The 25,727-nt window shown below is 41.3% G+C and overlaps 1 protein-coding gene across 19 annotated transcripts in view; it reads left to right on the top strand.

The window, feature by feature from the left end:
- The window catches only part of ppfia1 (PTPRF interacting protein alpha 1), a 61,309-nt gene extending 40,341 nt beyond the window's left edge, over positions 1-20,968 (top strand). For 4 of the 19 annotated variants that reach the window (XM_038293528.1, XM_038293538.1, XM_038293537.1 and 1 more), the window contains 16 exons: positions 222-453; positions 4,699-4,728; positions 5,859-5,983; positions 6,063-6,235; positions 6,318-6,411; positions 6,698-6,709; positions 7,406-7,487; positions 7,969-8,169; positions 8,448-8,510; positions 10,239-10,265; positions 13,854-14,029; positions 15,107-15,204; positions 17,992-18,167; positions 18,587-18,655; positions 18,729-18,894; positions 20,802-20,968. In XM_038293528.1, the coding sequence (XP_038149456.1) occupies positions 222-453; positions 4,699-4,728; positions 5,859-5,983; positions 6,063-6,235; positions 6,318-6,411; positions 6,698-6,709; positions 7,406-7,487; positions 7,969-8,169; positions 8,448-8,510; positions 10,239-10,265; positions 13,854-14,029; positions 15,107-15,204; positions 17,992-18,167; positions 18,587-18,655; positions 18,729-18,894; positions 20,802-20,863 (1,786 nt within the window). In that variant the 3' untranslated portion in view covers positions 20,864-20,968. Of the gene's footprint in view, positions 1-221; positions 454-4,698; positions 4,729-5,858; positions 5,984-6,062; positions 6,236-6,317; positions 6,412-6,697; positions 6,710-7,405; positions 7,488-7,968; positions 8,170-8,447; positions 8,511-10,238; positions 10,266-13,853; positions 14,030-15,106; positions 15,205-17,991; positions 18,168-18,586; positions 18,656-18,728; positions 18,895-19,066; positions 19,132-20,779 lie in introns of all 19 variants that reach the window. The other 15 variants (XM_038293547.1, XM_038293529.1, XM_038293534.1 and 12 more) reach the window with 11 other exon arrangements.
- Positions 20,969-25,727: the final 4,759 nt, after the last annotated feature.

Genomic DNA, 25,727 nt, shown 5'->3' with positions numbered 1-25,727 from the left:
TTCTGATTTGATGCTTTTCTGATACCACAGATGTTTGCTTTAATGTTATCAATATTACTGTTGCTTTTTTACTGCTCTGAGATGAGTCTGTGGTCAGAAAAGGAAGCCGTTAAAACAGAAAATTCATCCTGAAAACAAACATCTGTCTGGATTCATTAAAGACAGAATGCTGAAAGATGTTAGTGGAATGCTAACGTTTCTGTCATTCCTTCAACCTTCAGGATGATCCAAGAGGAGAAGGAGAGCACGGCCATCCGAGCGGAGGAGATCGAGTGCAGAGTCGGCAGCGGCGACGGCCTGGGTGGCCGCTTCCGCTCGCTGAGCTCCATCCCACCGTCCCTGTGCGCCGGCTCATCGCTGGGCGGATCGCCGCCCAATTCGGGCCAGTCCACCCCCAGACGCATCCCCCGCAGCCCCAACAGGGAGCTGGACCGGATGGGGGTCATGACCTTGGTAATGTTGCCAACTATCAGCTGTAATTGCATTACATTTTACTTTGTTTCTGTGAAGAATGATTCAGTTTTTATTTTCCATGGTTTATTGACTTGTTTCATCAGTGAGCTGATAATCAAACGTATGTCTGTTAATGACCTCTATGTGACCCTGCCCCCTGCCTGTCGTAGTATTGCTATGACCCTTACATCATCCAGAGCTCCCTGTCCCAGCAGACAGTAACTTACTTGCCTTATGGTGCTGCGGGCTTCAGCGCCCCCCCACAGGCCTGTAGCTATGCGCCATATTTCCAGGTACCTGCAGACCATCTGCCTTCAGGCCTTACTGGGTGGGTGCAGCCTGTCACCTCTTCCAGAGGAGGAGTTTATAGCTTGCTGTTTCCGTTAATATATTACAGCCTCGCTCTGAAAAAGATTCCCATTAAACCTGAACTACCTGAAACTGTTGGCAGTTCTCCGGTTCGCCTCACTTTCCAGCCCTGCAGGCAGACTCAGTGTTTAACATCAACATGCCACGCTTCAGGGTGGCTCTTCTGCAGAACTACGCAAATAGAAGTCCTCACAGCTTTTTCACGTCATTCAGGAATCTCGGATCTGGAGATGATCTTTATCGACTCTGTTGGACGTGTTGTAGGAGAGAGAAACTGCTCTAAGTTCATCCACTCTGAGGAATGAAGTCGGTTTCATTAAGTTGTCCTTGTTGTGTCTGTTGAATTGCTTCTCTTCTGTTAGCAGTTTGTTTGCCAGATAATTAACAGAACATGGAAAAAGTGAACTAGTGTATGTGTGTGTGTGTGTATATATATATATATACTAGGGGTGTAAATCACATCCATCATGGCGATTCGATTCAGTATCGATTTCCTGACCCAACGATTCGATTATTTTCGATACTCAAGAATACACCACGATACGATTCGATTCGATTAATCGGTAAATTTCTTTTTTTTTTTTTTTTTACACCTTACAGGCTAAACAAAGTTTCAAGTTTTAAATAAATCAATGAAAACTGTAATATCGCTGTGCATATATTTTTTTTAAAACAACAGCAAATAACAGAAGTAGAAAAGTTGCATCAAAAAATACTCCAAAAGTACTGCACATAATCAGTGAAATGAAATACCTCGGCTCCAGACGTCCCGCCCCCTCCACACACACTCCGCTGCTCCTTTCCCAAATTGTAGCTGACCGCAGACAGTGCTACAGACAGGAGGCCGGCGAGAACGCTGGGTCCCTTTTTCCACCTGGATCTCTGCTCTTTTTGGCCCTCATGTCCCTCCGTCGTCGGACTAAACTCGCCCCCACTTCCTCGCCGTCTCGGCCGTATCTAGACCCACAGTGTGTAGCGCAGACCACGCTTCAATATTGAACATAAATCAAAAATGTCTGTGTCAAGCCTACTGCAACACACTGCTGCAGGAGTATAACCAGGAAGCGAGGTAGGAGGGCAAAATAGGTTTAGCGCCACCGCAGCACGGGAGGCAGAATTACGCCCAGGAGCAAATGGATAAAAATAAACCGGAGGAAAAAAAAAACATGACGCGTTGATGCATCGGATCGTCGGCTGTTGGATCGATGCATCGATACAAAACAATTATTATTTACACCCCTAATATATATTCTGCTAAAAAACAATTTAGGAACACTTTGAAAACACATCAGATATTGACTGGGTGATGTGTTAGGAACAAAAGGATGTCACATCATTTGATGTAAATGAAAATTATCAACCAACAAAATTACAGTGAAAAAAATTATGTGGCAGGCTAGTCCATTTTGCTGAAATTTCATTGCAGCAACTCAAAATGGTATTCAATCATTTGTATGGCCCCCACGTGCGTGTATGCATGCCTGACAATATCAGGGCATTCTCCTAATAAGACAACAGATGGCGTCCTGGGGTATCTCCTCCCAGATCTGGACCAGGGCATCATTGAGCTCCTGGACAGTCTGAGGTGCAACCTGGTGGCGTCGGATGGATTGAAACATAATGTCCCAGAGGTGTTCTATTGGATTTAGCTCAGGCGAGCGTGGGGCCAATCAATGGTATCAATTCCTTCATCCTCCAGGAACTGCCTGCATACTCTCGCCACATGAGGCCGGGCATTGTCTTGCACCAGGAAGAACCCAGGACCGACTGCACCAGCATAGGGTCTGACAATGGGTTCAAGGATTTCATTCTGATGCCCAATGGCAGTCAGGGTGCAGTTGTCTAGCCTGTATAGGTCTGAGTGCCCCTCCATGGATAAGCCTCCCCAGACCATCGCTGATAACATTCTTGACGGCTTCTCCAGACCCTTTCACGTCTGTCACATGTGCTCAGGGTGAACCTGCTCTCATATGTGAAAAGCACAGGGCGCCAGTGGCAGACTTGCCAATTCCGGTGTTCTGGTGCACAGGGCCTCCTAGAGGACGTCGGGCCCTCAGGTCACCCTCATGAAGTCTGTTTCTGATTGTTCGGTCAGAGACACTCACACCAGTGGCGTGCTGGAGGTCATTTTGTAGGGCTCTGGCAGTGCTCCTCCTGCTCCTCCTTGCACAAAGGAGCAGATACCGGTTCTGCTGATGGGTTGTAGACCTTCTACGGCCCTGTCCAGCACTCCTGGAGTAACTGCCTGTCTCCTGGAATCTCCTCCATGCTCTTGAGATTGTGCTGGGAGACACAGCAAACCTTCTGGCAATGTTACGTATTGATGTGCCATCCTGGAGGAGTTGGACTGCCTGTGCAACCTCTGTAGGGTCCAGGTAGCGCCTCATGCTAACAGAAGTGACAGGGACCCTAGCCAAATGCAAAACTGGTGGAAAAGATGAGGAGGGGAAAAAATGTCAGTGGCCTCCACCTGTAAATCATTCCTGTTTTCATGGTCATCTCGTTGTTGCCCCTCTGGTTCACCTGTTCTTACTTTCATTAACACCAAAGCAGCTGAAACTGATTAACAACCCCCTCTGCTACTTAACTGACCAAATCAATATCCCAGAAGTTATATATATATATATATATATATATATATATATATATATATATATATATATATATATATATATATATATATATATATATATATATATATATATATATGTAAATCCCTTTATTTTCCCACATTAGGCAAATTCCCTCTCTGCATTTAACCCATCCCCATGGGGAGCAGTGTGGGGTTAAGAGTTTTGCTCAAAGACCCAGAGTGCTGGCTGTGGGGATCGAAGCGACTTGCAACCCTCTTAGAACATAAGCGCACTGATCTAACCACTAGGTCAAGACTCCTTGTATGTATATAGATGCATATATAGATATGAATATGTATATACATCTATATACATACATAGAGATGTGTGTGTGTATATATATATATATATATATATATATATATATATATATATATATATATATATATCTTATTTAAGGAGCCAAGATACTAATGCCATTGGCAGATCATTTTATTTATCTGATCAATTGGTGGTCAAATATTTAGAATAGTTATTTAGAATACTTTCTTTAGATCCATTTTTTTTTATCCAAGTTGCAGTAAAGTTAAAGGTTGGCAGCTTTAGGAAGTTGGGTTCTCGTTCCTGCCTGTCAGAAAGCTGGAAGTCGGGAACCATTATTGCTCATTAAGTGAATTTTTCCTCTTCCTGTTCCCCTTTTATAGCTCAGTAATGTGTCGCTCAGCCGGCCTCTCTGTGAGCTGAGCAAAGGAAATGAGTGATTAGGTATTTTTTCTCCGGGGGGCATAGAAATGTGGCACGCTGGTGGTTTATTTGCTCTTCTAATGCCGGGTTTGTGAGGAATGTAGGAGGGAAGAAATCCTCCTTGTTTTTTGTTTTTTTTCTTCTTTGTGAGTGGAAATTATTACTGCAGCCGTGACGGCTCGTAAATTCAGCTGCTATTCTTTGCTCACCAAATAACTCGTCGTGCTTTCTGACTAACTTGTGTTCCATTGTCGTCGCCCGAGTCTTTAGACTGAATAACAACTAAAGGAGGTAGGCTGCACCCATCCAGCCCATCGGCCTCCTCCTTCAGCGTGGTTTCATACAGTCCTTTCTGTGTGCAGTGCTGCTTCTGGCTTCTGTGTTACACAGAAACAGATTCAGATGCGATTTGGTTGCGTGTTTAACTCTGATCAGAGGTAAAAATAAGGTTTCTTCTTCTGATTTCCTGCCTGTGTGTTTTTATGCATGGCTTGGATCCAGCTCTGATCTGCTGCTCACTAACTGCTCTTCTTCTCTCTCTTTTTTTGCCACGCTTCAGCCTAGTGACCTGCGCAAGCATCGCAGGAAGGTAAAATAGCAGCTGCTTTACAGGGCTCATTCCCCCCCACCCCAAACTCCTGATGTCTCCACTTCCTGTTCTCTCTCTCATCTCTTTTAAAACAATCACAGTTGGGTTTTAATTCTCCTCCACTCACATCATTTCAGTTCCTATTTTAACTGGTTTACATTTTAAAAATTTCAATTTGAAATATTCATTCAAGAATTGTACACAAATATGATAATAAGTATAAAAAGAAAATATGAGATTCAACAGCAAGAGTTAAAATTAGACAATTTTTATTGTCATTTTGTATACACAGTGTATACATAACGAAATTTAATAAATTAGTTTTATGCTTAAAAACACCAGCAGGCCATTTAGAAGAATAAAAAATTTTGAAAAAACAGCAACTATATGATTATCTAGTGATGATTCTAACAGCAGCTGGGAGGAAGGATCTGCAGTAAGGCTCCTTTGTGCACCTAAGGAGCAGCGGACTCACAGGAGCAGCTCTGCTAAAGGTTCCTGCCGTGATGTTTTCCTAGCATCCTTCTGGAAACCTGCTTCCTGCCTCCTCCTCTCAGACATCCTGAAACTGGTTTAGTCCCAGATCCTTTCGCCTTTTATCTCGATGATGGTTCTGAGCTTTCATTCCAGGCCCTTCTTCTCAGCAACATGACATAAACTATCTTTGTAATTCCCTCTGAATGGGACCAGCACCCTCTACAGAGTAATCAGTAGATGGAACATTTAAGCCTTAATTTTAAAAAAGTTTAATTATATTTTAACTCCTGTCTGCCCTAAATTCCTTTCCCTTCAACATTTTAAAAAATTGTTGGGCAAAATATCAAAGGATTAATATGAACAGATTGGATGAAGTGAAGAAGACCAGTGAAGTACTCTGGTTTCTGCTGTAAAACTGATCAATAAGAGAGAAGAACCAGGCATTGTTCCTCGTTTATAAATTCCATCCTGTTTCCATTGAAGGACCTGTTATGTGCAGGATGCTGTCCTGATCTTTACGGAGCGGTTTCTCTTCACAGTAGTTCACCGCCGCCTGTTCTGGCATCCCTGCAGAATAAAACAGAACCTTCTGATCTTTGTTTAACCTCCAACTGCTGCAGCTTCATTCGTCTCTCTGTGCTCTCATCCTCCAGTCTGCACAGGATGACAAGGCCACCATCAGGTGCGAGACGTCCCCCCCCACCACTCCGCGCTCCATGCGGCTGAACAGGGAAGTAGGACACGCCTCCAGCCATGAAGACATCCGGGACATTCGAGGGTAAGGATAGTTGTCTGATGGACCTCTGGGGTTCGTCCGGTGCTCTCCGTAGATCACCTGATCGCTGTCGTTTGTATAGTTTGGGAAGCTTGCAGGACGGCCAGGGAAGCAACCCCAGCAGCAGCAACAGCAGCCAGGACTCCCTCAACAAAGCGGCCAAGAAGAAGAGCATCAAGTCTTCTATTGGGCGTCTGTTTGGGAAGAAGGAGAAGGGCCGACCCAGCATTCCCGGGAAAGACTCCCCCAGCCAGGGTCAGACCCACAGCGTCACCCAGACCCTCTGATCCTACCTTAAAGTGGAGGCTCTTTTGTTAACGGCATGTTTTTCCTTTAGCGGGGACGCCTGATGCAGAGAGCTCTCCAAAGGACGGTCTGGGAATGGCCACATTAGGAGGTCCTTCCGAGAAGAACCGGAAGCTGCAAAAGAAGTGAGTTTGATCTCGGTCTCTGCTACACCAGTAAAGCAGATTGTTGTCGATTCCATCACAGTTTGTAATCTGAAGCTGATTGTGTTCAGTTAAAGCTGCTTCACTCTCAGTGTCCCACCACCTCACCCCCCCCTCACTCCACACCCACTGTCTGCCTTTGTTGAGTTTGGAGCAGGCACATTGTAGGCACCATAAATGTTGTGGATCAGCATCAGTTCATTCTTTTTTTTTTTTTTTGTTTGCCCACCCTTGTTTTTCCACCATCCTCCTCTCATTCCATCTGTAGTCCAAAGACAGGGTAAGTCGGTTCACGTTGCTTTCTCTCACCTTTTCTTCCTCCCATTCTCGGCTGCACATTTACCCCACCAGTAACTCTGCAGGACCCCACACTGCTCCCCCTCTGACTGCCTGATGGTTTTCCTTGCTGCTCTTTTTCCCTACCTTTCACAGAGAAGCTTAACTAACAGGATTGCGTGATTGTGTTGTTCTTAATTTTCCTCTCAGAGCCGAAAATATTGGAAAATTTGAACATTTCTGTGTGAACTTGTTTTAATGTTAACTTCCTGTTGTTGGTGTGATGATGCAGCCCCATCTAGTGGTTGAATATGTTGCTACCGTGTTTGAATTGTGCAGCGGTAGTTCAGACCCCTCTGGGAATAGGTAGAGATGATGCATGCAGATGTAGATAGCTGCATTTATTCTCTAACTGTTTCTGAAAAGGGCTTCTCAGAAGGGCCGAGGTTCTGATTCCCAGTCAGATTCCACAGCTACCAGTAAAAGGCTGCAGAGGGGGTTTGAGTTAAAGCTGTTCAGTCAAAGCTTCCAGAATGTTCTCCTGGCCTTGGTTCTGAGTCTGCATGTCTTTTCAGGTTCTGGGGGTTTGTGCGTTTGAGCGGTGAAGATGACTGAGTGCATGCTGGGAATTTCAGAGGCTCCTTGTTTCGCTTGAGGATTTAAAATGTGGTGTTAATGCTTTTGTTTTTTTGTGCAACAGGCATGAGCTGCTGGAAGAGGCCCGCAGGCAGGGCCTGCCCTTCGCCCAGTGGGACGGACCCACTGTGGTGGCTTGGTTAGAGGTAGGACAGTTCTGACATTCTTCAAGCCTTTGGTTCCAGTTTGGATTAAAGTTACCTGAAAGTGTATCAACCTTCTGTACAGTAGTAGCCATTCAAAATGTCCCCACTTTTCTTGATGGGTCCTTGGCTGGTCCTCTACAATTCCTTTTTTAAACATCAATATTTGTATTAAAATATTCTTTCTCTCATGATTTGTGGACATTAAGATCTAAAAGGAAGCGCCTTTTCCTGGTCAGACCCTGTAATTCAGTGACAGAGTGGAGTCCGGGTAAAAAAAATGCACGAACAGAAGAAGAAGACGGTCACTCCAGTGGCTGGAAGTTGTCTGGCGTTTGACTGGGAAGGGCCATTTTGAATGGCTGCTACTGTAGCTGGAACCAGGAGCCGACATGTTCAGCGACTTTAATCTCTGCAGCTTTTTTTTTTCCATCAGTCTGACTGACCCTACCGCCCTGTCTCTCTTCCGCCCTCTTGTGGCCAGCTGTGGGTGGGCATGCCTGCCTGGTACGTGGCTGCGTGCAGAGCCAACGTGAAGAGCGGGGCCATCATGTCGGCGCTGTCCGACACGGAGATCCAAAGAGAGATCGGAATCAGCAACCCCCTGCATCGCCTCAAGCTCAGATTGGCCATCCAGGAAATCATGTCCCTCACCAGCCCCTCAGCCCCGCCCACCTCCAGAACGGTACCGCGCTCTCGCCCCCTTCACACATAGAACTGTTGGACATTTTAGGACATTTATCCTCTGGGTGCTCCTCCACACACATCATCACTCACAGCATGTTTTTAATGCAGAAGCACTTTTTAACACGTACTAATGAGCCACGTTTGTATTTTTTTTTCTAACAATTAACAAGCAATTCTTCCTGGTGTTTTTTTTTTTTGTCCTTCCTGTCTCGGTTCTGTCCTTCCCCCCCTGTTTCCATTCTGCACGCTTCTGGTTGGGGGGTGTCAAACGATCAGTCTACAGGAAACGTTTGGGTCACACACGAAGAGATGGAAAGTTTGGCAGCCACACCTCCTACGGTCAGTCCGCCCGGTTAGCGGGGCGCTGCTGCTTCACACATTGCTGCTGACGCCTCGTTTCCAGCAGCCAATCAGAGTCTGAGGAGGCAGCTGGAGGCGGGGCCTCACTCCTTCCTCTCTGTCCTCCACTTGCTTTGGTTCTTTGCTTTTTCTGGTTAGTTTGTTGTGTTTGTGCTTCATAGTTGCCCAGTTGCTGTATTTTTATTTAATTTTCTTAGTCATCAGATGTTTTCTCTTATATCCCTCATTAACAGATCTGTTAACAGATTTCAGTGCAACCAGAAGGTTTGATGTTTTCCACCTGTAACTTCTGGCTGTGGGTGTTAAGCAGATAAAGCCTCTTTCAGACATTCATAGGAGCTTCACAAACCGAATGCTGTGAAAGAAAGACGACTTTCCTCAATGACAGACCTGCTTTTTAAACAGCAGCCAGTTTCTTTTCTATAACCTGACTGTGGAATTATAGACGGTGTCTGTAGACTATTCCTCCTCTAAAACAGAAACCATGTTTGGGTCAGAGACGGAGCCTGAAGCATCATATGACCAGCTAAACTGGTTTACACAATCATTCAGGCTAAATATGTCAAACTCCCGCCGTGTCTGAAAGGGCTTTACTGCTGAGATCTGAGATCATTTAAAAGCTGCCTGTCTATTTCCAGTCAAACTAGAGTAAATTCAGGTTTGTTTGAACCACCTGACCAAACCGATAGGGGTGTAAATCACATTCATCATGGCGATTCGATTCAGTATCGATTTCAATACTCAAGAATACACCACGATTCGATTCCATTTGATTAATTGGTTCATTTGTTGTTTTTTTGGGTGTTTTTACACCTTACAGGTTAGACAATGTTTCAAATTTGAAATAAATCAATAAAAGCTGTAATATTGCTATGGATTTTTTTGAGAGACAACAGCAAATAACAGAAGTAGAAAAGTTGCACTCCACCTATTCCTATGATTCCTTTTTTGCATAAAAAAATCCCCGCCCCCTCCACAGACGCTCCGCTGCTCCTCTCCCAAATTGTAGCTGACCACAGACAGTGCCGCAGACAGGAGGCCGGCTTGTTTTGTTTTTATGACTGAAATTGAGGAAAACAACTCGTGAAGTTTGACCAGCTAGAAGAGTGAGGTGCGCGAGAACGCTTGGACCCTTTTTCCACCTGGATATCTGCTCTTTTTGGCCCTCATGTCCCTCCGTCATCGGACTAAACTCGCCCCCACTTCCTCGCCGCCTCGGTCGTGTCTAGACCCACAGCGTGTAGCACAGACCACGCTTCAATATTGAGCATAAAAATGTCTGTGTCAAGCTCACTGCAACACACTGCTGTAAGAGTATAACCAGGAAGCGAAGTAGGAGGGCAAAATACATTTAGCGCCACCACAGCACGGGAGGGAGAATTACGTCCAGAAGCAAATGGATAAAAATAGACCAGAGGAAAAAAAAATATGAATCGATTCTCTTGCGGACGTTTCGATGCATCAGATCGTCGCCTTTTGGATCGATGCATCGATACAAAACGATTATTATTTACACCCCTACAATTCCAGCTCTTAGATGTGTCTCATGTTCTCTGTTTGCTGCTTTAGAACTAACCTTTTCATTTCTTTTTTGTTTGCATTGAACGTTTTTTTCACGTGAAGCTGCTCCAACCCCGTCTGACGCCTCACTAACCCCACGCCTTTCTGTTCTTCTCACCATGCTCACTCTAACCACACTAACACCAGGAGGATGACGAGGGCAGCTGGGCCCAGGTTTGCACAAAGATCCCGTTTCTGCTTTAGTACCATTTTAGATAGAGCCTGATCAGAGTGGCTGCATCAAATCTGCAGTTTCAGCCACATATCAGCAGTTTTCACGGTTCTGTTCCTCAGTTACATTGACCTAAAGAAAACATGAAATGATAAACAGCAGAACAAAAACAGAAAAGCTTAAAAATCTTTACATTAAATGAAACGAAGTAGAAAGTCGATTATATATTGTGCAGGACTTTTATACATGTAACTCAGTTAAATCTAAATAGTCTGCTGCACCGATTTTTCCGGCCCCTGATATCTTTAGCAGTTTTTTTATTTTCTATATAACTGCAGGTTAAAAAATGCATTATTCAAATGAAAGAGACTCTTTACTCTGGTAACATTTCATTCGCAGGAGATTTCATTCACAGATTCATGCATGCTAGTAGAAGGATGACAAACACGCACTTATCGACCGTTACAAGAAAAAAAATTATCAGCCCAAAATGTCTGCTAGCTCCGACGGACTATTAGGGCTAGGCTAGATAATCTTTTTTTTTTAAACAGGAGAATAAAATCCTAATATGAGAATAAAGTCGTATTTTATAACAACATTTACCGGAAGCTCTATCTTCCCTAAAATAAGAAATGTCGAGCATCTTGTAAAGTTATACTTTGGCATCGTTTTAACAAATAAGGAAATATTAAGTCTTTTAGCATTAAATTATTAATATCAGTATCAGAACTTTAAAACTGGAAGCTGTCTTTCTGAAATGGGTTGTGGTATGATGACTTTATTCTCTTCAGTTTTCAATTTTATTCTTGTATTTAAAATAAATGAATCTGTAGCCTGGCCCTAATACTCTGTGGTACCTGGCCAGTGTGTCGGTTCAGCTCTGATAGCCATCGCTATATTTAATGTTTTTCTAGCAGATCAAACAGGCAGAGATCACCAACCAAAGTATGATGTCAGTATAAATATACAGCAAAATATTTGCTTTTTTTTCCCTGTTTCAGACTTTAGTTTTTAAGAACAAGTTAAATCTTAGTCTAAGATGACACAGTTAAACAATGCTTTTTTTTAAGTGGAGATTTTTCTTCTATTAAAGGAGAATAAACTCCATTCCTGTATGACCCCTCATAGGAAGGGACTGGCTCCTATAGCTAAGAGGCCAGGGGCCAGACTCAGCAGCATCAAAGGGGTCAAAGTTCACGAGAAACTTGCTCTCATCTTTGCAGAATTGTTGTAATTCAGCCTAAAATGAAGGATTTCCAGGAAAAACGTCCCTTTTAGGGTCATGGCAAAGTATCTTATTAAGATTCTGGTCAGCGTTGACTAGGCCATGGCAAAGTCTTTATTTTGGTTTTTCTTCAGCCATTTAGAGACGAACTATTGGTCACCAACAGATGAGCAGGATGCTATTATCCAGAAACTTTTGGTAGGTAGCAAAATTCATCCCAGCAGGTTTTCATGCTGCATTTTCTGTTTACTTCTGTTGTCTTTGACTAATATTATAATTTACTTGATGTTCTGAAACTCTTTGTGTGGCAAACATGGAAATAGAAAATGAAGAGGATGATCGATACCCCATTTACACTACCCTTTAAAAACCGTGCCGAACCGGTCCGAGCTCAGTAACTGAGATAACTTATCGTGTGTAAATGGAAAGCAAACTGAACTGAACCGAGCTAGACGCAACCGAACCGAGTTAACTGCAGACCAGTTCCAGAGGTGGGCTCGGCTCGGTTTTTCCCTGGCTCGGTTCTCTGATAACAAGAGCGCATGAACAGAGCGCATGGCTGCACATCCCGATTCACACTCCATTCCAGTAGTTGGCGCTAATGCCCCTCCGGAAACAGAAGAAGAAGAACAACTTCTTCAACTATAAACAACAATCGAAATATTCTCCACGCAACATTTTAAATAATGGCATTTTAAACAATAACACCGAAATACAGCAATAATAATCAAGCATAACTTTCTGAATGTGACCGGCGCCGCCATTTTGATTTGCTTGATTCCCTTCTTTGTCTTCTTCTTCTTGTGTTTAATGGCGGTTGGCAAACAACTTTTGGTGCATTACCGACACCAACTGATTGATTTCCTCCTTCAATACTGGCAGTAATACCGCAGATCGTCACTAGGAGGCGAAGAGTCGAGGAACCGAGATAGCGTGATGTGTAAACGGTCGTCAGATCCGAGCTCGGACCGTTGTCTCTGCATGGATCGGTTTTTCAAGGGTAGTGGAAATGGGGCTATAGAGTGCAGAACATTATAGATCAGGCGAGAGAAGGCAGTAAAGCCAATAGATCCAGTTTTAAGACTTACAGGTGATTTTTTTGAGGGTGAAATTGTTGTGTAAAAGCAATAAGCACAATTTTGTATATTTTGCAAGGTTTCGAGATGCTGGTGACTCCAAAAGTTAAAGGTTTCTTATTTCTGGAACTGTTATACCTAGAGGTCTGAAATATTCTGCAGTTGTGGCTGACATAATGCAGAATAAATGTTTAACAAGAACACATGCCTATTTTCAAGGATATCTTTGTTACTGATATAAAAAAAAAAACTTTATTATTTTTGAGAAGAAAAAACAATCTGTGTTTTAATTGCTGCAGTTTCAGCTGTGTTTTAGTCACATCTTTCCATTTATTTTCAGAAAATAATAAAATTTGAAAGCTAACTTCAAAGGCGAGGGGAACAGAACACCTTACCTGTTCAGCCAGGCCAACAATGCTCCTAACAACCCCCCTTTCAGAGACGTAGACGGGTATAAGGTATTGCAAGCTAACAAAGAACCCAAAGATCCCCATTCAGGACTCCATCTCTTCTAGGATGGGTTAGGAGGCTCTACAGTCATGCAGTGGCTGATGCCTCGCTCTAAAGCCTGACCTTTGTTTACATATCACAGTTCAGCCACACAAAGGTGACATTTACCCTGCAAGAATTATTATTATAATTGAGTCACTTTAACATGAATCCGAGTCTGATCGATAAAGCAGACAGATAGGAAGGAAAGCCAAACAAATATGTAACTTTCTGATGTTAGATTAAAATGATCTCACGGTCTAAACCTTTAGTTTTTCAGGCTCGAATGAAAATATAAGGATGAATAAAAACCATTTCTTTGGTTCTTTGAATGCATCCTTATGATCCAGATGTGCTGCAGTTTGGCGCTTCTGGAACAGGCAAGCAGCTGCTTGATTGACCCCTTTACTGTCTTTGAAAGGAAAATGCGCATATCTGATATCAGGGTTTCTGTCTGTGGGCGGACACCTGCTCCAACACATCAGTGTTGCCTGAACCATCGCTGTTTACTATATTTTTTAACCTTTTATTGTTTCACAGTGTAGGATAAATAAAAAAACAACTCGACAGCTTCGGAAAGATTTAAATTCCACCTTAAAGGTTACCTTCTGTCATTTTGTCATTATGTGGCGTTTGTGATCCTCCTTAAAAGCTTTAATCCTGAAGGGAAGCATTTCTCTCTGCTTTGGTGCATCTCAGAGCTTTTATGTTATAAAAGGAACCAGAACCTTTGTAGAAATTTTAGAATTCTAGGAAACGTCCTGAGGAACGACTAATCCCTGATTGTTGTGGACATGCAGACGTTAGCGTATGGAGACATGAACCACGAGTGGATCGGTAACGAGTGGCTGCCCAGCCTGGGTCTTCCTCAGTACCGCTCCTACTTCATGGAGTCCCTGGTGGATGCCCGGATGCTGGACCACCTGACCAAGAAGGACCTGAGAGGACAGCTGAAGATGGTGGACAGCTTTCACAGGTACACCTGGAAACAAGTCCCAGCTTAGCCGGCGGATTGCCCCTTCAGCAGGGTCCTGGTTATAACCAGAAGATTTATTAAGGCTGCAAATAATCGAACTTTAGATATTTCTAGGATTAGTGGATGGAAAAAAACATTCACTACTTGGGGGTTTCTTTTTATATTAATATTAAATGACTTTACTTTAAATCAGATATTTAATCATTTATTCCTCAATGTTTCTTTTTTATTTTTTATTTTCTTAATTTATATTAACAAAAAAAGCCGACATTGAAGATGAAGAGAAGAATTATTCTTATTTTTTTCTTCCCCTTTTTACAAAAATGCATAAAATGCATTAACTTCATGTGACTTTGTCATTATGACAAATAAGTAATTTATTCTATAGTTTCAGACTTACTTTAAACACATAATGTTATACATTTTTTAAATACTTTAAGTTCTCTCTTGAGGTTTTTCCATAATTAAGTATTTACAGAGATACTCTGTTCGTTTACTTTGATTTTTTATTCCTACTTACTCATAAAAAATTTTATATCGCCAATCTTAAAGTCCTTTTTCTTAGATGCGCTTCAGTTGAACCCAGGTAGAAAAAATAGACACAATAAAGACTGACCTGCTGACCATCAAATAGACCAGTAGCTCATTTCACACTGGTTCAGCATAAAAGCTGCATAACGTTTCTAAAAATGTTTAATAGTTTTTTTATCCCTGAGCTGTGTATCATATGGACAGTCTGAGACAGTGTTTATACATTTAATCACGATTACATTATGACATTAAAGACTCTTGAAAGGTTAGTTTAAATGCCTGCTCCTGGTTCAGCGTCTTCTTTAGGAATTTGTCTGGACAATTAAAGTTAATCATTAAATAATGATCCTCAATAGATCAGAATAAAATTGCATGATGAGAGGATGGTCTATAGACTGATCAGCTTCAGCCAAACGCTTGTTATAAACATTTTATTTAAATTTACAGAGTGAACGTTCATCATTCCTCCCGAGTTAAACAAGGACTGGGTAAACAGGAAGAATCTTAAACCCTCAAACTACAGCCTAGCTTGTGTTTGTGCAACAGGAACAGTTTCCAGTGTGGTGTGATGTGTCTGAGGAGGCTGAACTACGACAGGAAGGAGCTGGAGAGGAGGAGAGAGGAGACCCAGCTGGAGCTCAGAGGTAAGCAGCACCCCCTGCTGACGGCCCACTGATGCTGCAGTCTCTGCATTTTAGCACACCTCAGAGTTAGCTTCCCTACTGCTGTTTATTTTAAGTTTAAAACTTTTAAAAACAATTGAAACATCTGATGCGTCTTTTGGGTGGTGGATATAAACACAATATAAAAAAGGACGACTCTGTTCCTGAATCCTTGTTCTAAAAATAACCTGCTTCCTGTGCGGCTTATTGTCAGTGTTTAGGAACACACGGCAAAGGTAACGGTCCATGATGTAAGCGATCAACTGTTTCTACAGTGAGCATTTAAAAAAAAAAGTATAAAACACATTCAAAATCTTCCTACAAAACAGGGTTCGTACGGGTGCTGGAAATCCTTGAAAATGCTTGAATTTTAATGTTGTGTTTTCAAGGTTTGAAAAGTGCTTATATTTTGGATGAAATGCTTGAAAATGCTTGAAATTGTAACTATTTCTTTCGCGAAAAATACCTATCTAACTGAATCGTGTGTTTATTAAATGGAGAAATAAAATGTTGGAGAGCCCGAAAATGAAACCTGCTCGCTTATGCGTGACTGCGATCTGCCAGTCTATTTCCATGTGTGACTCCGCCCCCATGAAACCACTACTGCACCATGCCGGGACGTTGTTGTTTCAATGAACGTTAGCTGGAAGATGAAAAATACAAATTATGGATTAAACGGGGACAAACCCCACGAGTTGCCTCTTGTAAAGTCTGCAAAAAAGATGTGCAGCTTTGCAAAAAAGATGTGCAGCTTTTCACAATGGGTGAGTCTGCGCTGTCGAGTCACATGAAGAGTAAGTCATAGACTTTTTAAGTAAGCCAACTGAAGTAGCCTAGTACACCTTAACGTTAGCACCTATTTGTTTACGCTAGTAGCTGCTAGCTAGGAATTCACAGGCTAAGTTACTGAGTGACAGAGAGTACAGTGTTTCCCGCAGCACTATCTCGCCAAACTCACGCTACTGCCTTGCCAACGTTCCAAAAAAAAAAAAAAAACCCAAAGTTTTAATTCATTGCCAGGCCTAGACCTTAAAACAGCATTGATAACTCTACGGCTGATAATACTGAATTGCGACACCCTCTGGTTGGTTATATTTAGGGATGCACGATATAATCGGTGCCCTATCGGTATCAGCCTGTATCGGCCTTAAAACTGAATATCGGACATCGGCCACCCCACCGATATTTAACCCGATATTTGATCAGCTTCTGAGTTTCTAAAGTCTAAAAAAAAAAAAAAATACTACTTCTTCTTCCTCAAAAACTTCTTTTTTACAGACTTAAAAACTTCTAAAGACGAGGGAAAAAATATTGATACATTAAAATATCACAATATCTTCATATGCTGATATATTGCCATTTAAAAACACCATATCAATCTCTTTTACTACTGAAATATTGCTATATGTCATCGTTATGCTACGAAATCCCCCGAAAATTCACAAAATGTTGCCATATTTTTATATGTTGATATATTGACGCGGTATCGATCTATTTTACTAACAAAATCTCACAAGAATTTGCAAAATATCACGAGAGTTTGTAACAGAACGATGAAATTTCACCAGATTTTTAAAGTAAAATAGATCGATACCGCGTTTTTAAAAATCAATTTGATATCAGCATATGAAAATATATTTGAGTATATTATTTTTCAAAGTGTCAGAAATGGATAACAAAACTGCTATTTTCAATGACTACTTATTTTTGTCCAGCTTTAACATCAGTATCGATATCGGTTATCGGCTACATGAGTTTTAAAATATCGGCATATCGGATATCGGCCAAAATCCCAATATCGTGCATCCCTAGTTATATTACTACGCCATGGCAGAGTAGTAATCCCCCCCGTCCCCCCCCAACCCCCCCAGCAGCAGTCATCCGCACAAAACTGGTTTCGGCCAACAACTGGTGGTGGTGTAAGGTGCTGGAAAAAGTTTTGAAATGGATCTTGAAAGTGCTTGAAAAGTGCTTCATTTTGACTTTGGAAAAGGTGTACGAACCCTGTACAAAACCAGGAAACAGGAGAAGTGGGAGAAAATGTCAGCTCCTCTGTTCAGATAAGAAGAGGGAAACCCAAAACATCAGTTAGACCAGAAAAAAAGGATTAAAAATTGAATTAAATATGAGCCAGAGCAACTGAAAAGACTTCCAACATTCAGCCTTCCTGTTAACTGTCTAAGGTTTCACTCTCTCTCACAGTCCAACAGACATACTTTGACACTTCAGAAAAATACACCTCCCACATTTAAGTCTTCATCACTCAATAACAACCTTAGTTGCAAGTTTCCTAAGCAATTTCTCATACTCACGCGTTATTCCGAGGGTGTCTTTCCCAAAATGGAGTGCAATATGCTGATGAAGGTTCTCAGTCATCCAGGTCATAGTCATTCCGTAAAAATTCAAAAAAATATCCACTGGACTTGGTTTTTAAAACCAAGTCCAGTGGATATTTTTTTGAATTTTTATGGAACAACTTTAGTTCAAATTAGAGCTTTGATTTCTGAGTTATCTGACCAGATGTTCACTAATCTGAGCAGATTAACCTGAGAATAAGCTCTGTTTGGTCCAAAGCTGTGTTCTGCATCTCTGCAAAGATCTATAAATGTCACAGTTTTAGGGAAATCAGAGGATCATAGGAACATAGCAGGAAACTTTAAAGAAAGCTGGGCCTCATGTGGAGCTAAAAACCCCACTAGCAGTCCATCTACCACTGTTCAGAACACCAGCACTTCCCCCAGGTTTTGATCATAACCTTCCTGTTTTCAGACTTGCTGGTTTGGACGAACGAGCGCGTGATCGGCTGGGTTCAGGCCATCGGCCTCAAAGAGTACAGCAGCAACCTTTATGAGAGCGGCGTCCACGGGGCGCTGCTCGCCCTAGACGAAAGCTTCGACCACAACTCGCTGGCTCTGCTGCTGCAGATCCCCACCCAGAACACTCAGGTACGCAAACCAGAATCATACAAACTACAGAGTCGTAGTTTAACGCACCTCTCTGCAGCTTCTCTACTGTTACCCACTCATTACTTCATCCAGACAGTGGTTTGCTTACGACCAAAATCAAATGAAAAGATTCCCAAAGGAGTAAATCATGATAATCTAATTGAAATGAAAACTAGAGAAAAATAATTAGAGAAAAAGTTGAACCTATTAAATGTGGTTTATTTAACATAATGTGCTTATGTTATCTACTTCTGTCTTGGTCAATCAAGTCGTTGACCAGCAGATAAATTCTGCTCTTGATCCCAGAGTTGAGTTGTTCTGGAATCAAGAGTTCCTTAAGGTTTTATGTGCTGAAGAGAGCAGTCGATCCTGGAAACTTAAAGCTTGCTGAGCATAAAGCCTGTTTCCTTTACCTGCAGGCCAGAGCAGCTCTAGAGCGGGAATACACCAGCCTGATGGCGATCGGTGCTGACAGGAAAGTAGAGGAGGTGAGAAACTCACACAAGTTTGTAGGATCTGCTTCCCCTCTCTGGCTGAAATCTTCCACCATCTTTCCTCCAGGATGACGATAAGAACTTCCGCCGCGCCCCGTCATGGAGGAAGAAGTTCAGGCCCAAAGACATGAGGGGAATGCCGCTGGGCGCATCAGATACCCTGCCTGCAAACTTCAGAGTGACTAGCAGCGCGGCGTCGCCCTCCATGCAGCCAAAGAGAAGCCCGATGGACGGTAAGCAGCAGGAGCCAAACTGTCTTCCTGCATGTTGATAAAACTTCCTGCAGCTCTTACTGATTGAGGAGCCTTTTTAAAACTCTTAATGCGTCTTGAATGGCTTTGCTGATCTGCTCACTCTGACTAACGGCATGTCTCTGCATGTGGTTTGACCGCCATGGAAACACAGGAGGTCAGTCTATACAGAGGCTGGACACTGCCACAGTCAGGACCTACTCTTGTTAACAAACAACGGTAAGGCCACACCCACCGGCTTGGTTTAATGATTCAGATAAAGCGTTGTATAGAGCTCCATTAGTGCCATCTAAGAAAATGAAAACAATTTTCAGATTTATAAACAGACTTGAATCTGTTTAATGGACATGCAGACAATCAAACCCTGAGGCAAAGAAAGATGTTTTAGGAACTAGCAATGCACCAAGCGATCAGCCGGCCGATTGATCAGCAAATCAATGCTTTGTTTTATTTGAGAGAAGTCATTTTATTTTTAGGGCCTTCTGACCCTTTTTATTGTTTCACTGGTTCTGATTAATGCCTTTCAGTAAGATCAGATTGAAATATTTGAATAATCAAGAATGCTCAAATTGAAAAAATCCTCATAGTAGAATGTCTCTTAGAGATAAGTAAATTATCCCCAGGTTTAAGACCAATTAAAACAAATTTCTCCTTTATCATTCTATCTTGTTGACACTTCTGGAGCTCCGTACTATTTCACCCTGCAATCTCAGCAGAAAGCAGCTTTTTATGTTGGAGGTTTCGGCTTTAATAACACATTTTACGCCTCTTTTCTCTTCCTCCTGTCTCCATCCATTAATCCATCATCCATCTACCCACTCATCCATCCACTTACCACCCGTCATCTATCCATCCATTCATCCGTCCATCCATCCAACCAACCATTCATTCATCCTCCCAACCATTATCCATCATCATCCATTCATCCATCGATCCAACCATCATCCATTCATCCATCCAACCATCATCCATCCATCCAACCATCATCCATCCAACCATCATCCATCCAACCAACCACCATCCATCCATCCATCCATCATCCATCCATTCATCCATCCAACCATCATCCATCCATTCATCCATCATCCATCCAACCATCATCCATCATCCATCCACCCATCCATCATCCATCCATCATCCATTCATCCATCCAACCATCCAACCATCATCCATCCATTCATCCATCCAACCATCATCCATCCATTCATCCATCATCCATCCATCCAACCATCATCCATCCATCCACCCATCCATCATCCATCCACCCATCCATCATCCATCCATCATCCATTCATCCATCCATCCACCCATCCATCATCCATCCATCATCCATTCATCCATCCAACCATCCAACCATCATCCATTCATCCATCCATCCAACCATCATCCATTCATCCATCCATCCAACCATCATCCATTCATCCATCCATCCAACCATCATCCATTCATCCATCCATCATCCATCCATCATCCATTCATCCATCCAACCATCCAACCATCATCCATTCATCCATCCATCCAACCATCATCCATTCATCCAACCATCCAACCATCATCCATTCATCCATCCATCCAACCATCATCCATTCATCCATCCATCCAACCATCATCCATTCACCCATCCATCATCCAACCATCATCCATTCATCCATCCATCCAACCATCATCCATCCACCCATCCATCATCCAACCATCATCCATTCATCCATCCATCCAACCATCATCCGTCCATCCATCCATCCAACCATCATCCGTCCATCCATCCATCCAACCATCATCCGTCCATCCATCCATCCAACCATCATCCGTCCATCCATCCATCCATGGCTTCTGTCCTGCTGTCTGTTTACTTCTCCTCCCTGTTCAGTTTATCCTCATTATTTCTATAGGTAACCGTTGGTCCGAGGATGAAGGTGAATTTCCTGCATTCAGGACCAGGATGATGACCTGAAACGATTCTAAAAAGGATGATTTACCGACTGAAGAGAGACTTTACTGAGCGGAACTTTCTAGATGAATCTAAGTGTTTATGATATTTATATCCGGGGGGGGGGGGGGGGGGGGGGGGGGGGGGGGTTGTAATTCTGAGTTAACCGCTGTTTGTTTCTCTCCTCTTAATAAGCCCTGCTTTCTAAAAACGTTTCAGATTTCTGTAACTGAATGTTTCTATCATCTGGAGTTTGTATATTTCTACCAGCAGACGTTTTATCTAATCTTTTTTTATAATCCTGGTTTTTTGAACAGATGTATGTTTTCCTTTGCTAATCATTGAATTTATTCTTAAGTGACTTTAATATGACACTATAACTTAATTCATATCCGTGACTCTTTTTTTTTAGCGTATGACCTGTGGGTTTGTGTAAATGGAGCTCTTAGATTAACAGATGTGTGAAGATCAGATTAATTGCTGGAGTTTCGTAAATTCAGTTGTCCGTCGCCTCGAAGCAAACTGCCGGTCATCCAGGTGATGAGGACGACGGAAATCATGTGAAACAGAGATTTTCTGCTTTCCTTCTTTATTTTCATATCTAATACCAAAACATGTTAATCCTCCAGAGTTAAGCCATAAAACGGTAGCAGGAAAACGTTCCTGAAGGCTGCTTTCAGTGAAATCAGACCTCCAGGTTTTCTTCTGGCCGCATGAGGAGGCTCCCTCACTGCCTACCCCTTTAAGAGAAACCCCGCCACCACCACCACCACCTCTGGAGACGCCCACGGACGGCCCGGCACCTTCAGGGGGGAGTCTGAAGTGCTGCGTCTCCTTCTATGGACCAAGTTCACCGAGGCCTCAGCTGATCCCCGCTGCCATCACCACACATCCTCCCAGGCGGTGCGATCCTCCCATGAACCTTTTTTTTTTTTTTTTTCAATCACTTTGTAGATTTTATACCAAGCCTTATTGTTTACCCCTTTCCTGTCTTTTATTTATTATCATTGATTTATGTTGTCTCGTCAGTTTGACCCTCGGAGCTAAAGCTCCTCTTCCTTCCTCACAAACTCGGGTTCCAAAGTTCGTATTTATTGCGAACAGGAAGGAACCGACGTGTCCTTTTTTTCCGTGTCTCACACAGAAACTGTTTTTTGTTTTTTTTATTTAGTCATTTATGCACAAAGCGAATCATGTTGCTGTTTTTATTCCTGCTTCTGTTGAATCTTCTGATCTTGTAACAATGATGTACAGTCTGAGTACTTATAAACTATTTTTATCACAGTATTATTTATTGCTTACTTTCAATAAAATACTGAAACTTATTTTCCACTGCAGATCAGTTGACTAGAGTTTTTTTTTTTTTAAGTTTTATGTTTGTTTTTGTCCTTTTAGAATGAAGCTGCTCCTTCAGCTTCCGAATCTCTATGAGGCTTTATTGTTGGAAGCCTTTTTTTCCTCGTTCTCATAATTTACATATTCAGGCTTTCTTCCTAAATTTGAGCCAATGGAAAGCATTCGTTTTTAAGATATGCTTATATAAATGTAGGATCAATTTGGAAAGTTTAGTAAACCTAAAAGGAGTTCAGAAGTTGGTGTCTACCTCACTGATAAAAACCTGGGAGCTGTTCGCAGAGGAGGAGGGACTGCACTGGAAAAACGATCTATAAATAAGTACAATTTTCTTAAATTAAGTGTATTTTACCCTTAATTTGAGTAGGTAAATGAGATAGTTTGCCAATGGAATGAGTATTTTTACTCTTAAAATAAGATAATTAGATAAAATACACTTGAAATAAGACAATGCAATTGTGTTTTCTCATTTTAAATGTAAATTGTCTTGTTCCTTTGGCAAAATGTGTCTTTTACCTCCTCAATCCAAGATCAAATACACTTATTTTAAGAAAAGATGACTAATTTAGATTTCGAGTTTTTTCCAGTGTGGTAACTGGGAGGGATGTTGGCGTCCAGTCTGGAGCTGCTTTAGTGGATGGATGTTTTCTAAAGGTCTATCGTGTTCATGAAAAGAATCACTTGAGTTCTTCATAAATGTGTATTTTTAAATCCTACCTGATATGAAGAGCTAATGAGGTTTATATGAAATACAGTGTTTGCAAAAAAGTGTTGAAATACTAAGATGATTAAATCATTGGGGTCCCTACATCGCAGGGGTTCATTTAGCAGAGATGTCAAAGCATTAATGTTTATTACTCCAGTAAAAGGATAAATCCTACTGTTTAAAAACCCTTGAATCAACTTAAGCTTTTTACTCCAGTAAAAGTACCGTTTTTAAAACTACTTAAAGTATAAAATTAAAAGTAATGCAGGAAAAAATGTTAAGGACAAAAGCTTTACTGCACTAACCAATAAAATGAAAATTTTTCTGCAATTCTGGATGATATTTTCCTTAAACTTCATACTTTTATAACTAATGGTAACAGTGTCCAAATTAACTTTGCATCATCTTGAAAAACTTTATTTTGGTATGTGTTGAACAACAAGTTGGGGCAGCACCGAGTCCAACCACAAAAAGTTGGGAATAGTTGAGAGAAAAAGGATCCCTCAGGGGCGGATCCAGGGTTTTCAAAATGGGGGTGGGCACCTAAGCCCTTAATAAGGGGAATGTTAAGACAAAGGGAAGCGAAATCCGTGTTTCCCAACTGTGGGTATGCGTACCCCTAGTGGTCCATGAGGGTATTGCAAGGGGTACTTGAAAATATTTTCTTAGGTACTAAAATAAAATAGGCTGGTATCTGTTCTGTACGGAAGAGGATTAGGGCCACTGAAAAAAAAAAAAGTTTACTGATTTTAAAATTTTATTTCAATTTAGTATTGGAAAAAAGTCAGAATTCTGAAAATCAGAAAAAAGTCAGAATTCTGACTTTTTTCCTCAGAATTCTGACTTTTTTCTAAGAATTCTGACTTTAATCTCAGAATTCTGACTTTAATCTCAGAATTCTGACTTTAATCTCAGAATTCTGACTTTAATCTCAGAATTCTGACTTTTTTCTCAGAATTCTGACTTCAATCTCAGAATTCTGACTTTTTTTCTCAGAATTCAGACTTTTTTTCTTGTCAGAATTCGGAGAAAAAATTAAAAAATGAAACATGCTTTTTTTTGTGCCAAAAAGTATGTTTTTCAATTCAGTCTGACTAATTTTTGTTCCCAATTCATCAAGTTTAAATGTGTTTTATAAGGCAGTTACTCAGAGTAGCTCCAGTTTTATAAACACAGGTTTATAATATGATTTTAATATATATGATGAGAAGTGTTTGCCTAGTGGTTAGAGCAGTGCGCTTGTGCTCTGAGAAGGTTGCAAGTACCCGGCTGATCCCCACAGCCTCCACTCTGGGTCCCTGAGTAAGACCCTTAACCCCACACTGCTCCCTGTGCGCCGCACAGTGGCAGCCCACTGCTCCCCAAGGAGATGGGTTAAATGCAGAGAATGAATTTCTCCAATGTGAGATCAAAAAAGTTCAGTTATTTTATTAAATGCTCGAAATAAATGGTTAAGTAAAATAGTTTTTTATTTTATAATCACTTATTGTACGTTCCACTTTGGTAAATCAGCAATACTTTAGACTGAACTCATGGTAAGACAAAATGCCCAAAGGGGGAAACAAGTCAAAAAAGGTTGGAGCTAAATGACAAAAAAAAATGCCTTCTTTACTCTTTCACAGAACCCCAACTATTCATCTTAAGGTTTGTTTGTTTTTTAAATGTTCATTTTTTTTGGATGAATATGAACGCAATTAGCTGAAAAAGCATTTTTGAACCAAAATGTCACAGTTTTAAAAGCCTGCAGAGGGTTAAAAGGTAGTTTGAAGACAAAATGATCCTTAACGATCAAAGCTTTTCTTCATTTCAGGAAATATTTATTTATAAAAGACTCAAGGATTGAGAAAAGTTTGCTATGGTTCCAGTGATAAAGGGTTTTTGAATATATTTTAACCAGAAAAACTTAATCCTAAGAAGAAAAACATTAAATTAAACCAATGAACATGGTGTGAAGTTAAAGGATAAGCCTATAACAGAACAGTAAGGCTTGATAACGAGATGATGATGATGATAATGGCTTCACAAAAATCAACCTTCTGGGATGCTTCTGAGCAAATATGTCAATGATTCTGTTGATGTAAAAATGTATGTCTTTGTGGACATAAGTAGCAAAGCCACAAACCTTTCTTGACCCATATTTGACCTCAGCAAAGGTGTGACTGCATTAACCCCCAAGTTGGCACCTTCCGCACAAGCACTCGTAAGCACTGACAGAACATGAAGAATCATTTGTTAAATTAAAATATGGTAACGGCAGATCAATAGCTACAAATCAGAGCATATTTTTTATATGTTCACAAAAACTAAGACTGTTTGTTTAAATTATTGGATGCAAACTATTAGAACTTCAACATACCAGGTGCTGCAGCACCCCTTAGTGGCAATAGATTTTTTTTTTTAAAGTATTAACAATTCACAATTTGTAAATTTCTCCAGAATATTTTGGGTAAGGCTTTTGACTTTTTTTTTTTTTTTTTACTGTTGTGTGTTTTAATTTAATTATTCTGAGGCCTAATTAACAAGTTCATGGAAGTTACGTTGTCATGGTAACATCAAGCAAGCTAGTGGTCAAAGAGTGAAGAGGTGTCCCACTTGCAGCAAAAGACTACTGCTATTTAAATAGTTTAATGACAGAAAGGAGGAGGAAATATGGCACAGTACGGAGCCCCTTAGGGGACATGGGGAATTTTTTTTCCTTTTGCGTTCCCTCGCAAAAGTATTGCGTTACCTTGCAAAATTTGGTGTTACCTCTCAAAACCTTTTGCAAAAGTTTTGCGTTCCCATACAAAACCTTTTGTGTGGGAAACCTTTACTTATTTTTTTAGAATT

The sequence above is a fragment of the Cyprinodon tularosa genome, unplaced genomic scaffold, assembly GCF_016077235.1.
Source record: "Cyprinodon tularosa strain WSP-4 unplaced genomic scaffold, ASM1607723v1 ctg328, whole genome shotgun sequence".
Taxonomy (NCBI): Eukaryota; Metazoa; Chordata; class Actinopteri; order Cyprinodontiformes; family Cyprinodontidae; genus Cyprinodon; species Cyprinodon tularosa.
Note: the sequence above shows the minus strand (reverse complement) of the source record. Positions and strands in the feature narration are given on the sequence as shown.